General features: G+C 40.6%; 1 protein-coding gene across 1 annotated transcript in view; it reads right to left on the bottom strand.

The window, feature by feature from the left end:
- hnf4a (hepatocyte nuclear factor 4, alpha) overlaps positions 1-16,249 on the bottom strand; it is a 34,771-nt gene extending 18,522 nt beyond the window's left edge. The window contains exon 1 of the mRNA XM_072696458.1: positions 16,096-16,249. Coding sequence (XP_072552559.1) covers positions 16,096-16,144 — 49 coding nt within the window. The 5' untranslated portion in view covers positions 16,145-16,249. The remainder of the gene's footprint in view (positions 1-16,095) is intronic.
- Between the last annotated feature and the right edge of the window lie 253 nt (positions 16,250-16,502).

Here is a 16,502-nt window from a genome sequence, read left to right as displayed (position 1 = left end):
ACAGTCCAAAAATCTCCTGGTTCTTGAGACTTGGAGCAAGAGCGTTGAGGGTCTAACTGAAAATGTAAGGAGTCGAAAGGGTGCTTTGTCTCCTGGAAATGTGAGATTTCCCCTCCAAAGATTTTTAAAGCAGTAGTCTAATTCCTGTTATTTGTTTTGCTCTATGTCAATGTACTGCAGACTGGGTTGGAACAAAAAATCTGCACTGTCTAGAGATCCCTTTGGGGGCTGATCCCAGAACCCAGAAAGAGTTTAAAGAACCTCTATGTAATGCTCCATGTAAAGGTCTTTCCTAGAACCATAGACCGAGGCCAAGAACCATTTAGGGAACCTGAATGTTTAAAAGTGTGACAGAACATGTTGCAATGCTGATTCCCAAAGGAGATTCCAAGACAGAGCTAGGCTCTTCCATAACGATTAACAGGCAGAGTTATCTGTGAAGTCCTCACCCATCTCGCTATTTGGAGACTGGGTAATCATAAACCTGTAGGGCCTAATATTGCACAGTCCCCATAAAGTATTTCTGTTTAAAACTCAACATCATTGGGTAATAAAGACATTTGCAGGAGGGGGAAAAAGAGGTCAAGTGACATTGTGAGCTTCTCAGTTCCCATGCTAGGTGTCTGCTGATTTCAGCACAGATTGTCGCTTTGCTTCTTTTTTTTTTATCACCAGAGCCCGAAGCTTTATCACCACTGTTCAATGTCAAGTTCTCTTTAATCCATGCAATGGCTCATGAGTAATTTAATCTGCATGTTTCCTTTGAGATGTTTGTACTGACACCTTGCTGCATTTTTACTGGCACTGAAATGTGAGAATATAAAAAAATCAGCCTGCTCTACATTTGTTGTGAAAATCATAGAAGCCAGAGGAGCTGTCTGAACATCAAATAAGTAAACAATTGCATCAATAAACATTTAGCGCAATGCTCTTCGTAAATCAATCACGGCCTCCGATAAGGTTCTTTCAATCATTAACGGTTGTTTTGCTGAGAGTCCTGGCTTGACTGTTGGCCCAATCCAGTTTGCTGCCTCAGGGATACTGAGTGGACACGTATCACTCCTCTCAGTCATCAATGAGGTGATAAACTTTCCATCAGAAACTACATGCAAGCTCAGGAAAGTCTACACACAGAGATACACGCTCAACTTTAGCCCAGTTTGTCAGTTTTACATAATAGACAGAAGTAATTAGTCGGATGAAGTTTTGGAATCAGGTAAATTCTTCTACACATCTGAACAGTAGCTCTATTTAAACAGATAGGCTAGGTAAGTAGTGGCGGACAAGACAAGGCCGTAGCCATAAATTGAGGGGTGGACTCTTGTTGTGGGAGAGTTGGCAGCCCTGCTAGTACTCAGTTGACTGTAATAGCTAATGTTAGTAGTGATGGCTAACTGATTGAGCGCTCGCAAACTGGCCTGTTTTAATTTCCAAAAATGTTTGTTCTCACTTCATACAATTACTGACACTTTTTAGTAACACAAGAACAGTTCCAGTGCTAAATGATGTACTGATGTTAACATTACCTTATAACACAAGGGACGTTTCTTTCCCAATATATATATATTGGGACCATGAATGTGGAATACTGTGATAAACGTACACTTTTCCGAGTGTATTGTGGACATCGTCAGCGCTTAAAGAACACTGGCCAACTGCATGGTTTACTACAATGAGCACTGGTGCATTTCTCCTGTGTGTTAAAAGTATTGTGACTAGGGAAATTAGGGATGCACTGATGTGAGTGGGCTGATGACACTATCCACTATTTTCCATGTTCTGTTGACACCAATATGTAAAATTTATCAAATGTAGAGATTAGGACTAAATCCACCTGGATCAGCCTTACAGATGTATATGCAGTAGCATTGCTCTTCTGAAGTTCAATAAATGCATCATCCGTTATCAGATTAAAATATCACTCACATCTAAACATCTGTCTGTGTTGATTATTTGATATCTGCTGATACTGATAACATTAAAATATCACTGCACATCCCAACAGTCCCAAAATATTTAGTCATCTGTTCATTCATTGTTTCTTCAAAAACCAAGGGGATTAAAAAAACAGTTCTTCTAATGCATTCACCTACTTTGAGTTGCACCCATTGTTGAAACAGATGTGCAAATGCACACACACACACACAGCTTGTCTACCCCCTGTAGAGAGGTACAATAGAATATGACTCTTTGGAGCAGATAAACATAACCTACCATGCCTAATGCCAGGTGTGGGCTAGAAATATACAATGCCCCCAGCATTGAGCTGTGGAGCAGTGGAACTGTGCTTTCCAGAATGATGGTGCTTCATCCAATACTTTTGGGATGAGATGGGATGGTGACCTCACTAGCACTCTTTTTGCTGAATGCAATCAAATCCTCACAGCAATGCTCCAAAATCTAGTAGAAAGCCCTCGCTGGGCGATAGAGACAGTTACTCCAACAAAAGCTGGATGAACTCTTTTCAATACAATAGTAACAATGTATAAGCATGTGTCCCAATACTTTTGTTCATTTGGTGTGTATATATATATATATATATATATATATATACACTAAATGTTTGAGTATGTGGAAGTTGAAGTGAATGTAACTCGCTACCACCCACCTCTGCTTAAGCCAGGGTTTAGTAAGCAAAGCTCCTGACATGAGCTCAAATCCAAACTCCATCCCAGCACCCTCTATATGTTGTAACCTTGAGGTCAAAAACTAGGCCTGTGCTTAAACCTTCACTGACTTTTTCTGCCTACTTGTTTGTGCCACTTATTCCAGATCTGCGGTAAAACTTTATGTTGCCTCAAGGGCAAAAGCCTAGTCCTAAATCTGTGCTTAACACTAACTGTGTTGAGTTGTACCAGATAAAGTGTGAGCAGATCTGATTTCAAGAAATTTACAGTACAGTTTCTGGGATATAAGGAGGTTTGTGAAGGAAAAAGCTTTGTGAGCCCGGACAACAAAATAGGCTAGGCTAGGATAGCAAGAGCAGATGGGAGCATCTGCTGTCTGTTGTTCATGTACAGCAGCTCCATCATGTGGACAGAATAGGACTTTACTTCTGGATGGGACATTTGGAGCCTTTCTGTTCCTTCTCTAACCCGTGTAGCTTGGCTAGGGTGAGCACAGAGGGTCCCGTCTAAAGTAATAAAGCAGAATTTGACAAAATATTTATAAATGACATGTGAAACAACTGAATTTAGTGTGAAATGGTGAGAAAAGATCCAGAACCTCTTTATGGTCAACTTTTCTTTGATTGTTTAGTGATCTTTGTTAAAAAGCAATAGTAACAATTCATTAAAAATAATAAGTTTGAGTGTAAAACTAAATTGTTTGATTGATCGTAAGATCTTTAGGTCTGTGCTCAGTCAAGTTCAAACACATGGACCAACTTTAAACCAAAATAGTCAGATATGGGCATTAATATGCGAACCCAGGAGTACAGGAATCTTCATGGCCTGACAGGTATGCAGGCAGTCCACTGGTACTGAACATCATAGAGAGAGAAAATGATACAGACAACATAGACTTCATGTTTTAGGGTGTTTTCACACATTTAGCTCTTTTTAAATAACCCAAACTCAGCTCTGTGCAAGTGAACCTGAAAGGCAACCAGCTGCCAATGCCCTCTCAGTGCTTTCTGAGGGCTGAGTTCTTTTTCTGCTCCTCTTTAGCGCTGATCAGATCTTAGGCCACTTTTTGTTCACATCACAACTCCTTAAGAACTCGGACCCCAGCTATGTAACACTATACGAGGTCAGCACACACACTTGTTCCCGAAATTTCATCTAGTTCCTCAAAAGAAAGAACATGGCTGTGTCCCAGTTGCAGACTACACACTAATGCTAAAAGGTATTTAGTATATACTAGTGCTGTCAACATTAACACATTAACACACACGATTTTGAAGTTTGGTCCCAACTTTCTCCTGTAGGTCACCCTCTTTACAGAGCCTAGTGACGTGTAAACACAGCAGCACTGCTGTTCAGCTCAGAGGGTAGATTACACTTTATTCATGATGAAATATGGATTAATTCTCATAACTAACTCTCATTACCCCTCCATCACCTCTCTCTCTCTCTCTCTCTCTCACACTCTCACACACAGCTGCTCCTTTCTTAGGACTTGACTCTGAATCCAGCTCAATGACTGATCATCCATTTTTCTCTTAAAAACCTGGTTAAATCACTTTTAGAAGAACTTCAATATTAAAGCTTCTGTGTTCAAGGCCAAAGTTCTCAAAACTACACTGAGATATTAGAAGAAAAAGACAAAAAACAGATTCCTCTAGACAGTTTATTAGGCATACATTTATTTGTTCTCCCGCCCAAAAATTAAAGAATGTGTTAGCTAGCATTTTAACTTGTGATTAATCATAAATAATCACAGAATATTGTTGTGATTAATGCAATATTTTGTTTTACTATATACCTATAGTAATATCTGAACATTGTGGGTTTGGCAGGTTTTTATTTGATCTTTTTTACACAAAAAAATAAATAAATAAATAATAAAATATATAAATATTTTGTTTGTTTTGTTTTGTTTTAGGTTTTTTTGTTTGATGTTTTTTTAGACATCAGTAGCTCCTCTCTTTCCATTTCTCATTGCATTGTGGGATAATAGTGTCCATCGTAGCCACGCTCAAAAACCGACTGATTCTGAGAAAGTATCGTGGATATTTGAGTATACTCAACCTTTAGCTACAATGCATACTTCATACTCAAAGATAATTAGTATGAAATTGGGACGCACCACATGACTATCATCCTGCTGATTTTCTGTCGCATGTATTCATGTAATTTTGTCTAATGTTCTTTACTTTTAACGTGACTTCTTAAGTTTTTCTGAAAACTAGAGAGCTGACAGTAAACCTCTTCGAAAGCAAAAAAAGCTTGTTATACACTAAGGTGTATTACTCAGTAACTACAGGAACGTCTGTACAGACTGGTGGGGCTATTCTTTAGTAATAGAAGTGTGTAATAATACTTTCAGCCCACCGGCGGACCTGTGGCTTTTTAAAGGGTTACTGTGGTCCTCTTTCCAGATCACACACTTCCACGTGCCGAGATTTCTGCCAAGTTGTTTTTGATCCATGAGAATTGTACCTGGATGTGGCCAGGCTTGGGGTTCTGTGAATTAAACAGAGCTGTTCGCTATGTTTTTGGGGGCGTTTAGAGGGTTCTGAGGTTGTTTGACGTGTTCACATATGTAGACACTGAACCGGTTTAACAAGTGGGTTCTCTATAAAAAAAATATAGTTCTGCAACCACAAACAGTAGAACCTTTGGGTTCTGTGTAGAACACTTTTGAGGTTTTCTGTTATACACCGTGAGAAACAAACATTTTATGTAGTGCTAAAAAAGGGGATCTTTCCCTTTTCCGGTGTACGCTCTACTGTTTAATCATGAAAATGTTTGACTCAGAACAGACATGGAGCTCTGATTGGTGCTATACAGGACAAATTGTAAAAGGTTCTTTAAAAAAACACTTGCCAGGCGTCTTGCCATTTTACCATAAACAGTCTGTCCTTTTTTTAACATGTAACAGTAGAGAAACTCATTTTTAAAGGTTTTCTATCATACAATTAAACCTACAGTGGAACCCTATTTACTATGATTTTTAACTGGTTTGCTTTTATACATCGTTAATGAAAATTTGTTCTATATAGTACTGAGGTTCTTTAAAATAGAACTATTGTGGAACTCATGTGGTGCTACATAGACTTTCTTTCAATCATATTTTTTTAGAGCAAAGCATTTTGTTTAATATTAAAGTTTTTTTTGTTTACTTGTAACAATAGTAGAACCATTTTAGTGTAAAACCTTTTCTTAAACGATTCTTTAAAGGACTATATGGAAAAAAGGGTAAGGACAATTTAACCAGGCAAACAACAATTCAAAGAGCATTCAAGTGCAATGTCCCTTTCCAGAACCGTTGCTTTTATGGAACCCTTAAAAAACCCTTTTTTTAATAAATACCCCCCTTTTACAGACATATACCTGTTTAACAACTCAATGAACCATTTAGGCATTCAAATAGTTCTAGATGGGACCAATACCTTTACTAAAGAACCCTTGAAACTCATTTTCTAATGCTCAGATTTGAGTTTTCAGATGTTCTTCATTAGGAACCACCATATAACCTTTATAACCCTTTAGCACTTTGGATGTCCTGAGTGAAACACTTTCTCATGGTAGGAATTTTCAAATCAGCGCTAAACTTCTTTCCTCAGAGTTGAGCCTCAGCTGTGGCTGGCGCATGCCACAGTACTCAGAATGCCTCACTGTAAACAAACACCCTACAACGCACGGCGGCCTCCGCTGCCTTAACCTTTCCACAACAGCTCTGCCACCCCCCTCTTCAGAGTGCTGTGCGGGAATGGGGAAATGTGAGGTGAGTCCCAGCAGGCCAGTACCTGGAGTGGTGCTGAAGTGGCTGGTCCCATGTTCTCCATACATCCTGCTGCAGCCGGAGCTCCAACAGCGACCTCAGGCTCTGCGGCCTTCCCTATGCTGCCCATTCAAGCCTCAGGGGCGCGGGTGGGTAAGCGTGTGCGTGTGTGTGTGTGTGAAAGCTCCTGCTTTCTCTCGGCCGCGCACACATAGACCCCTTCACCAGCAGCAAACCTAATCCCTTAATGCCTGTCACAATGAGATTTGATTGGAGGCTTGAGTTCACAGCCTAACAGTGTCAACCGTACACAACGCATAGTTCTCCCTCAAACGCCTCTGGTTCCTCAGGGTTCAGGTACCAGCTCAGCCCACAGCACACCTGCACTGAGCTGCCAGTATATTGAATACATTTTGGATCGGCAGTCCATGGCTGTTTTACCAGGAACACCTACCATTTAAGCTGTGCATGTGGTCTCAAGCCCTTCTCCTGGGGAGCTACCTTGCTACGGATTTCAACTTCAACACCTCATTTATCCAATCAGAGACTTCTGGTAGATGGTAGCTCCCTAAAAGGGTTAAAGACCACTGATCATAGCCCATCTGTTGTTTAACCACCCTCTACACTGTTAAAAGTATAAGATCCTTGAGGACCTTTTGGAGGTTCTTCAGTTTGAAACTGTAGAGGAACCTCTTAAGGTGCTTTGAGGAACCTTTAAGGAAACTTTTTCTTTCTGAAGTTTCTCAAAGCAGCTTAAGAGGTTCCTCCACAGTTTCAAATGGAAGAACCTCCAAAAGTTCCTCAAGGATCGTATACTCATACAGTGAACTTCATCCACCAATGGAAGAGGAAATTTCCATTGATGGATGTTTTTGAGGATATTTTATAGATTTTGCATGACTCCCGCTACTGCTTCCATCCACTGGTGGTGCTGTTTTGCCAAATATGCACAACCTGTCTGCAATGTACTTGAAGGAGAACTGAGAAAACAGTGTTGCTACAGCTCCATTCATGCTGTTTTTCTCAGTTATGGAGCTTCTAAAAAAAGTGAATTGGAGAAATGGTAAGATTTCACATTCAACTATGGTTACGGTAGTGTTAGGGTTTGGTTAAGTTTAGGTATAGGTGGAGGTGTAGGTTAAGGTACATCAAGGTAAATTACAGTAATTAGGGTAAAGGTTAGGTAATGTTTAGCCCAAACGTTTAGTAACGTTTGGGCTATGGTAGATTAAGTTTAGGTTTAAGTGTAAGTTCAGGTAATAAAATGACATGGGTTAAGATTGTTAGGTTGGTTAAGGTTATGTTAAGATTAAAATTAGGTTTAGATGTAGTGGGTTTGTTTAGATTTAGGCTAAAGTGTAGGTCAGGTAATAAAATTACGTTGATTGCACATTAATGCTGATACTTATGAGCATTGGCAAGATCCTCAGATGTGGCCAATATTTCCTGCTTGGAGAGAACTGGACTCTGCACTAAAGTATTTGCATTTCATTGTATTTGTAATCCTACAGAAATACATGTTATATTTCCTCTGTAAAGCTAATTCACAATGATGTTTGTCCTGATTTCCATGTTTTGTAGCTCCTCAAGGTTGTGTATTCCCATCTCTCTTCTACACTACACCAATGAGCGAACCTTCAGGGAACATTTGCAGATGATACAACCCCAGTAGGCCTAATTAGTTACAATGGCAAGTCTGCCTACAGGACGGAAGTGGCACCACGTCCCACCTGGCAACATGGTGAACTGAAAACAACCAGAGCTCAACACACAGAAACCATCAGAGATGGTGATTGATTTTCAGAAGAACCTATCACTCCATCTCTCCCTGGAACTCCACAACAGGACAGTGAGTGTCCTGTGGAGTTTTTACAATAGATGTTTAGGTACCATCATCTCCAAAGAAACTCAACCACCTCTCAACTGGTTCTGTCTCAGTTCTGAAAATTGACCATTGAGAGAAACCACATGTATGGTTTAGCTGAGCCTCATACTACCCATAGGCCAAATTGCAGTAATAACGCTTGTAGCTGAAAGGGTAATCTGGTCTTAAGGACCAGGATACCAGGAATCAACTGCACCGCTCCATTAAAACCAGAACCACTGAACACATGCACAGTTTTTTTCTCAGTGGTGGTCACCCTTCTCAACAAGCCACCAATAATACATAAGCTGACTTACCATTTGCTGTGTAATGTTGTATGCAGACATTATAAAAAGCTTTAGGCTCAGTAAAACACCCAAACTGTGATAGGAGACCAATGAAAATGAATATCCAGCCATTGGCTAGCCATCCTAATTGGCTAATCATTTGCATGTAACCTAGTGAGCAGCAACGTATTGTGAGACCCTCACTAAGGTCCAGTGTTGAGCCAGTCCACCCTCACTTAAACTGTCCTGTAAAAAGACACTGTTATGCTATTTACATTCCTGACCAAAACATGGATACCAGCTAATCAGGTAAGTGACTTGGCAGTCACTACAGCTGGTAAGCATTACCCTATGCTGGTAGCAAGCTGGTTAAAATAGTTGAGCTGGCTGACAATCTTAGCTCTGGACCAGCATACAGGGATTAGATGGGACCCAGTGAGATTAAGGTGGACTAGAGCAATATTACAGGGTAGAGTAATATTACAGAATTTTACACAAATATAGGTCCCAATTAGGCCCTGTTTGCAGTGTACTACCCAGATGGGCCTCATGTTTTACCCCTCCTTATCCCATCACTGGTTCCCAGTTGGGCTATTTGGGAGGTCCAACTGGGTCCAAGCAAAAATGCATGTACATACTCACTCAGAGCTCATGCCCATCTAGAACGCACAGAGCCCATCATCCACCTATGTGAGCCCCACCTGAGCATGTTGGCTAGGGTATTTTACTTTCCAACTAATTGTATTAGGGAGGCTGGGCACAAGTACTCTGTTTAAATAATGAGGGGAATTTCTATGTTTTCTGCATCTGCAACCTAGACAAATCATACACACACTTGCAAAAAACTCTGACAACTGAAGGAACCCTTAAATGCTTAAATGATTCCTTTCCTGTTTAGGGTGCTATGATTGAAATGGATTATAAATGACAGTCCTAATGCAGCTCAGTGGAAAGTTACATTAATACACAAGTCTGTCCCATCTCACGCCCGTGTATCTGCCATGTTGGACAGGCATCTGTAAACAAATCCCACCACTCTGTTTGGTCAGGACAGTAGGCCTTTACTTTAGAGTGCACAAATGCTGCACTTGACTGATTTCAATCAACAGTCAACAAAGTATTCACAGCTCTAATCTAAACTCTATGCTAAATGCAACACAACACCTTCATTGGCATTCACAATCATCGTTAGGGAATCTTCATAAGTACTATTTTTCCTGTGTTTCCATGTCCCAACAATCAGCAGACATGTGCTCATTTAGGAGGAGCCCTTCCTGACACTCTGGAATGTGACTTAATCGATGCCCACAAAGCAGGAGCAGACTATAAGAAGATAAAAAGCCTGTTCAGGTAGACCTTCCCTCAGTTAACAGGAACAGGGGTGAGGTCACCTTGAGGTCTGGAGGACCAAGAGAACTGCGTTTAAATTTTATTGCTCAAATGTTGATCTTTGACGTCTCAGGAGACCTACTTGTGATGTTTTATTTAGTGATCAGCTTTCTTACAGAGGTTTCTCCTGAGATTGCTGAGACGAAATTAGACAAATTTATGAGACATGAGGTCTCTTGTCTTGTCTTGATTGAATCTCCTTCAAGACTCTGTTTTTTCTTTTCATATGAACAGGAATTACTCAATAAAACTATGTAAATCTTCCACAAACATTCAGAAGTTCAGGCCTAAAGCTTTGTAACTCTAATTAAACAAACTGAGCTCAGTTAACTCAAACAACTGCCCAATCAAATTTCTCTTTTATTCTTGAACAGAAATAGTAATTTTGCATAGTAATAAAAATACATATTTGTATCTTCAGCTTTATTTCTCTGATTCTATCCCTCCATCTTGTTGCTGGTCATCCTCTTCCTCTTTTACCTTCAGCTGTTCCGAACAGAATTGTCCAGTGAGCTGCTTCTTCTAATAAATAAGAGAGCTTCAGTTTGGGTATCTGGGCTGTCAGTGAGAGATGATGATTTATTTGATTAAGAATCAAGGATTCTGCAAAATCACTGGTTTATTCAAATGGTGAATTAATATATGTGATAGACGTTCATTAGATGTTCAGCTATAGCATTAGACTTTGCTAAGATCTGTACTAAAACTCAAGAGGAGACAACTGAGCTGAAGATGTGAGATTACTGAGGGTTTTATTTCAGGAGACACATTTTTAGCAGCAGGAGACGTTGTCTTTACGTCTGATCTCACTGTTGTCCAGGAGGAACTGCAGATATATTAAGAAGATCGCCTGTTTGATTGTGCTTTCATCTGAGACAACCTTCATGGAAGAGTCTTCAGAAGAAAACCTTTCCTGCATTCTCACAGCATATTTCAGCATCAGGCGTTTTCTAAACATCTAAACATGCCTTAGTTTAGTGCCTTAGTTTAGTGACAGGCTGCTTCACCCCAAGTGTGTGAAGGAGCGGTATTGCAGGTCCACAACCAGCACTGCTCAATGTAAAAATGTGCAATACCCCCCCCACACACACACACACAAACACACACATGTGCAATTAAGAGTCAATTTGCAATTATCTGTACATAATCTGTAAATAATATTGTTATTGCTTTTTTACTTATATTATTCATATTGTGTATATATTGGTAATTTATCTACTTGCTATCCCTTTACTGCTGTGACACTGAGAATTTCCCCACTGTGGGACTAATAGAGGATTATCTTATCTTATCTTATGCCCAGTGCATTTGATGAACACATGAGGTGATGCTAGAACTTTTTGGCCACAATGATCTAAGATGTATTTGGAGAAAAGAGGGTGGAGAATATCATGAGAAGAACACCTCTCCAACTGTTAAACATGGGGTGATTGTGTCGCATCCAGTGGCATGCGGAACATTTCAGCAGTAGATAGAAGAATGGATTTTATTAAATAGCAGCATATTCTGGAGAAAACATCACACCATCTGTAAGAAAGCTGAAGTTGACAAGAGGAAAAAAGGATGGCTTCTGCAGTAGGATGATAATCCTACACAAACCACCTCAAGACGCACAGGCTAAAGGCTTTTCCATGGATGACTAAATGCATTTAGCAGGAAAGAATGGGTCAAAATCAGCTAAACAAGAACTAAAAAGTCTCTTTGATGGCTACAAAAACAGTGTTTACAAGTGGTCATACTTGAAAGAATGGGTGCTACTAAGTACTGACCATGAAGGGTGCCCAAACTTTTGCCTTTGGCCATTTGGATTTATTTTATGCTTTGATTTACTTCATGCCTCTTGGAAATCAATGCATCTTTCACTTGCTTGGCTAATTCACAGTGACAAATCATGACCAGGGGTGCCAAAACCTTTACATGCCACCCCCCCCCATACACAATGATATAGTAAGCATATGTGCCTGAAGCAATGGGCAGCCATCTCTGTGGCACTCAAGGAGAAGAGAGGGTTAAGGGTCTTGCTCAAGGGCCCAACAGCGGCAGCTTGCCAAACCGGGGTATCAAACCCACAATCCTGTCATCGCTAATCTGCGGCTCTAACCACTGAGCCACCACTGCCCCCCAGGCCTCCATGCTAACATCTTTTGTGTTGTGGGTGTGTCTTTCTATGAGTACTAGATGGGAGTATAGTTGTATTTACTAGTTAACCATTTGTTTTATGCAACCTTGCGAGAAGGCCTGAACACAGCATGAGTACAGGTTTACACACTACTAGACCACACAGTTTAGTTTTTGCTTAGAGCTTAGTAGTTTACAACATAGGTCTGGCTGACCACCTGATCAGAACTGAAACTTTCAGGGTTCTCAGAAGCCTCATAGCTACTAGAAAGACTGATAAGTGTAATGCTTGCTTTGCCATTTAGGAAGATTATTTTAAATAAGAGGCTCTTGAGACATCTGAACTAAAGAAAAGATAGCTCAGTGATGTGGGCATTAAGCTTCTCTGAGAAATGCCTGTGGTCCTTCTCTATACTGGTTTCAAGGCCAAGGAGATGACTCTACCTTCCTTCTTCCATTAGAGAGACAAACACAAGCAGCTTTATTTTAGAAGTGACCATATTGATCAGGAGCAAATATTTCCAAACGCCCAGAAGAGTGCCATTGTGTCTGATCCACTAATGCAGCGCTCCTCATGCTGTATATCCGTGTCAGTGGAGGGGCGAGCAGCTTGTTGATTCTGGCCGCTGCTTTCTTCTGGCCGCTGCTTTCTTCTGGCCTTGTCACTAATAGGCCCTCTGAGGCGACGGTCTCATTCAGTCATTCAGCTTTTTTTAGGGCAAACACAGCTTCTCGCTTCGGAGCTGTTCGATTGCTCTTGTTGTGTTTACTTTTGCTGAGCACTCCTGCTAACTTTGCAGGGCTGCTATTTGTCCAGGTTGTAACGGCTGGGCAATTAGTTCAAGCTGTTTTTTTGCTGGAAGCCTCTCATGGAAGTGGGAACCCTGCACGATGGCTGTCTGTTTTAACCCTTTATTACCTTTTTGTAACTCTGAACTTCCACAGTGTCTGTGGGACCCTTTTCTGTGGAAAAATTTAAAGTATGGAAAATCTAAGACGGTATGTGGGCTGGACGAGGAATTATATGCTTTAGGTAGTTCTAGGATATAATAAAAGCATTTCCTTGAATACATTAAAAAGGTAGAAGTCAATTCTGTACATTTAGAATATCAGTGTATACCCTGACTGCGTAATTTTGTACTTTTTGAATGTACTTGAACTGCTGAATATACTTGGCTGGACAATGCATGGACAAGCCTCTCTGTGTCCAGCAGAGTTTAGAGTGAAAGTGCAGTGCATTGCAGTGTTTGCCGTCACTGTAAAAAAGAAGCCAGATACCTTTATTGATGGATGCACTTTGACAGCAATTCAGGTCACTAAGGACATATTATTAAGTTGTTTAATCAGAGCAACTAAAAATAATAAATTATTGTCATTTGCAGTATATTCCTAAACATGTATTTTCCTCTAAATGTTAAACAAAAATAGATTTACACTTTAGGGCTGGTTTCTCAGAAAGGGATTACGCCTAGTCCTAGACTAAATGCTACTTTCAATAGAGAATCACCATTCAGAACGCTCTGGAGTCCAAAACTAGGCTTAATCCCTGTCTGGGAAACCGGCCCATAGTGTTTAAAAGGCACTGTAGGCTCATCTTTTTAACGACACTAGCCAAAGATCTGGATCCTCTAGTCTTTTTGCATGAGAATGCTGAAGACCCAGAGGTTTCTGTGAAGTTCCTTTAAGACTAGGGCAGTGCTTTAATTCATCATTATGAGAGAAGAGCTGAGAACAATTCTGCAGTTTAACATCCTGAATCTGACAGACTTTTTGTTAGGACTTTTCTCAAGAGCAGATTTTATAAGAGAATTTTATAGCAACGTCTTGGTAAAGGAGACTAACTGTGCCTTAACATGAAAGAAATCACATTATGATTAATGAGCATTCCTTTAGGCCGCCATCAAGAGGAGACGTTGTGTTCTGTTGTAACCTATTGTGTGTGTCCTGTTTTATGCTGTTCTTGTGAGGGCTGGTGGAAGTTTGACTGGAGAAACTGACCCGACAGTCATTTGAAACATTCTTTGTTTGTAAAAGAAGCGTACAGTACAATTCTGCAGCTTAGAGTAGATCTAGGTCGGAAAGAGGCTTAAGATCTGTGGCTGCCAAAGTGTTCAGCCAAAAATGTAAACGTTGCGGTTATCATCCAAGGCCCGTCTGGCTAAACATGGAATTGTAATATTCTCAGGTATTCGTGTGATTAAACCCTCAGAGGACATACGTAGTCAGTGTCTTGTGACCTTATTCATGAGGTCATGAACTCCTCATAAAGTAGTTATTGGAAAAATCCATTTGAAAGGAAACTTTCAGAGTATGCAGAGTGAGGCCACTTTTAATTGTACATCACATGACCTGAGCAGAAATACCATTGTCGCATTGCAGGCCTACGTTATGTGCTGTGCAATGCCGATCGGATCATTTGTTTTGTCACTGTTAAAAGTATAAGATCCTTGAGGAACCTTTGGAGTTTCTTAAGTTTGAAATCTTTAGGTGCTTTGAGGAACCTCCAAGGAACCTTGTTCTTCTAAAAACCTTTTCCTGAAGGTTCCTCAAAGCACCATAGGAGGTTCCTCCACAGTTCATTCTGAAAACAAATGAGCTAATTCGGACCATACCATCAACATATGATTATTCGGGAGGAGACTGAAGAGAGGGGACAGAACTCTGAGAACTTTGGGCTGGAGTTCAGGTGGCTTGTGCTTGTGTTAGGAAGCCAGTGCCCCCCCTCTCTAGTAAGTGTGTCCAGGAATGAGAAATGACGGAGTTAAAGGGTGCTGGAGGGTTGCAAAGACTTTGTAGGGTAAGGTAGAGATGGTATATTTAGGGCATTAGGTTGGGAGGAGGGGCTTCAGGCATGTTCCTCATTCCAAATTCTTGATATTTCACTACATCCATGAACATTAAAGTTGTTTAGACACCTAACTTAATGGTATAAGAGTGTTTTTCAGCATTTTCTTGTGACATCACTTCAGAAATGATAATAATTCCTGGCAGATCACAGCAGAAGACATGGTAAAGTGGAATTCCACAATTTTTTTTTAATTCCTGCTCAATTCATTCTCAATCTGAATTGCTATAATGGTAATTTAACACGTTTAATACCTTTAAAAGGCACCTCACAGAAACTTGTTACTAATTAAATGATTACGGATACACTGTCTGATGCCTGAGACATCATTTTAGCATGGTTTTGAAATAAGGTTATGGCCTAAAATGCATTATTTAAATACATTAGTTGAGGAGAGATTCATGCAGGGCATTTTAAGGCCTTTAGCACTAATTTACCATTATCAACATTGTCTATAAAGTCTAGAAGACACATGTAGGTAGATTTACTGGTGGATTTGAGGAAGGATTTGAGTAAAATGGCTATATTTGTGTTCTAGACTCTTGGTTCCTATCACCACCACTGTAAAGAAATCTGCGTCAGTGAGTTTCTCCGCAATGAATCATCTCACACCAGACTACTCTGAACGACTTTATTTACATCTCAACTAGTAAAACTCAGCAAAAATTTAGGAGAATTACTGGAACCTTTTTTAATGTGGTTCCATGAAGTAACTGAAGTATTTCAAAACAGTTCCATGTAGGTTAAGTGGTTGGTCCTCAGTCACATTGTGTGGTGTGAGAGATATGTAAGTCAGTTCAGATTATGAGGCCTGTTCCTCAAAGGCCTACCATATTTACTTTGCATAAATACTTTTCATAGACATCTGTGGAATCATTTCGGTCCCTCGCGGAAAAAGAGGAAGTTTCGGGCAGTACAGTCGGCATCAATCGCCTGCTGCCTTCAGTCAGGCCCTGTTTACCAGCCATCATGACTTTGCCACACCTCCAGAACTACAGCCTGAACTGCAAGCTCTTGCAAGCACCAACTGGAGCTTCCATTCCAGCCAACAAAAAAAAAAGAGAAAAAATCCCCAAGGACCAGTATGTCAACACGTCCGCCAAGCACCAACCTCCCGAAAGCAGCAGGTAAACATCTGGGCCATTTCACAAATGCACCAGCTACCTTCCCCAAGCAAAAGAGAGAGTGTCTGTGTGTGTACTCACCATACGGAAGCTCCATACTGGTGCTGACCTCAGTGTTAACATTGACCATGCCGTGTTCCCGTGTTCCTCACAGCTAATTGTAGGTGTCCTCTTTTTCGTATGTGGCAAAGTTTGAGATACAGACGTGAAAGTTGTGGCGCTGCCTGCTGCGTTTCACTGCGAAGGTGCTGCTGGCGCCGGGTAAGGCCGGTACTCCTGTTATCTTATTGATTTTCCTAATCTGGGCAAATGTGGGTGGGGGAGGTTAAACAGTAACCAAGCTCATATAGAGAGAGAGAGACCGATCTATATGACAGCTGTACCCATAGCAACTGGATGATAGAAACTCAAATAGGCAATTAGTTATAATTTCAACCCATTTTTCCAAGTCTGAGAAATTCTGAGAACAGACCTGGGGAAAAAGAGAA

Source organism: Salminus brasiliensis, chromosome 14 (genome assembly GCF_030463535.1).
Source record: "Salminus brasiliensis chromosome 14, fSalBra1.hap2, whole genome shotgun sequence".
Taxonomy (NCBI): Eukaryota; Metazoa; Chordata; class Actinopteri; order Characiformes; family Bryconidae; genus Salminus; species Salminus brasiliensis.
The sequence above is the reverse complement of the archived record's forward strand: the minus strand, read 5'-3'. Positions and strand labels throughout refer to the sequence as shown.